Source organism: Malaclemys terrapin, chromosome 1 (genome assembly GCF_027887155.1).
Source record: "Malaclemys terrapin pileata isolate rMalTer1 chromosome 1, rMalTer1.hap1, whole genome shotgun sequence".
In the NCBI taxonomy this organism is placed as follows: domain Eukaryota; kingdom Metazoa; phylum Chordata; order Testudines; family Emydidae; genus Malaclemys; species Malaclemys terrapin.
Window position 1 is genome coordinate 349,290,038 of NC_071505.1, and position 1,648 is coordinate 349,291,685.

The 1,648-nt window shown below is 46.3% G+C and overlaps 1 protein-coding gene across 1 annotated transcript; it reads right to left on the minus strand.

Annotated features, from left to right (window-relative positions):
* Positions 1–304: 304 nt before the first annotated feature.
* Positions 305–1,243, minus strand: LOC128840722 (olfactory receptor 52P1-like). Its single transcript, XM_054035084.1, has one exon. It carries the CDS (start codon positions 1,241–1,243, stop codon positions 305–307), a length of 939 nt encoding a protein of 312 aa, XP_053891059.1.
* Between the last annotated feature and the right edge of the window lie 405 nt (positions 1,244–1,648).

Consider the following 1,648-nt stretch of genomic DNA (forward strand, 5'->3'; position numbering starts at 1 on the left):
CAAAAAGTTGCGGAATCTTCTGGTATCTGGAATTCATGGAAAGGCAGAGTGACAGGGTGTGTGGGATATGGGACTGATGGGTGATGCTGAAAGACATTAGGTGATGATCAGAGAGAGGGAACTCCTCAATGGAGAGAACAGTGATTGGTGATGGGATGATAAGTCATTCGGTGTGAGGAAGTTCTGAGACTGTGAACTTGTACAATGTTGCGCTCAGCCAAATTGGGACGAGTACTCTTGATTAATGAGGAGAATTCCTTTCCCCCTATTATAACAAAGGATTAAAGTTAGTGGCCCCAAGACATCACTTTCTGCAGGTGTATTTGACCAGTTTGTCATGAAGCTCTTTGATTTTGATGCCATAAATGATCGGTTTGAGTATGGGGGGGATGAGGAAGAAGAGGTTGGCCAAGATGATGTGAACATGGAGACTGATGTGCTGACCGAACCGGTGTGTCAGAGTAGAGAAAAGGAAGAGAATAAAAGATGTCAGTATCACACAGAGGTGGGCTGAACAGGTGTTCAGGGCTTTCTCATAGGCTTTCTTGGAGGAGATTCTGAGGACGGCCCTGATGATCAGACTGTAGGACAGGACAACAAGTGTCAGATCTAACCCAGAGACTACAAATGCAACCACCAAGCTGTATGTCCTGTTGACAGTGGTGTCCCCACATGACATCTTCACCACAACTATATGCTCACAGTACGTGTGGGGGATAATGTGGTTGCCACAGAATGGCTGCCTACTCAGAAGCAGGGGCAGGGGGAGCATGAGGAGAACAGCTCTTATCAAACCCACTAGACCTAGCTTAGCTATTCGTGTGTTGGTGATGATGGTGGCATATCTCAAAGGGTTACATATGGCAATGTAGCGATCGAAGGCCATTGCCACTTGGATGGCTGACTGCATAACAGAAATCATGTGAAGGAAGAACATCTGCGTAAAACAGCCACCCACAGTAATGCCTTTCAAATTGAACCAAAATATACACAGTGCCATCGGCATGACGGAGGTAGACACGGCGATGTCTGTGAGTGCCAGCATGCAGAGCAGCAGGTACATCGGCTTGTGCAGGGTCTGCTCTTTGCCTACAACAAACAGAACAATGAAATTTCCCAACAGGCCGATTAGGTACAGCATAGAGAAAGGGATGGAAATCCAAATGTGAGCAGCTTCTAGGCCAGGGATGCCAATTAGGATGAATGTTGACGGGTCAGAGAGGGTGAGGTTGAAATCTGCCATGAGGTGGTTAATCCGTTGATCAGGCTCAGAAATGCTCAAGGTGCCTGTGAAGGGAGAGAAGCACAGCGAGGGGGTTACACACTTTATGGCAACTAATACGGTAAATACTTTATAGCTATTAACAATTTAGAAAGGGGTTGAGCAGTGAGGTGGCAACATTTGCATATGGCACCAAATTATTTCAGTAATGATCAAGTCCAGAGAAGTTCTGAGAGGGAGCTAACCAAGCCAGGTGAATGGCACATGACCTTCAATGTCAAGAAATGCAACATGTATGCCAATATGAGGGTATGGCTGGAACACCTCAAACACCTAACAAGGTTGTAATTTAATTGTATGAACTCAGAACCGGGAGCTGGGCATCACAGTACAGAGCTCTGGGAAACCCTGCTCACAGTGTATGCA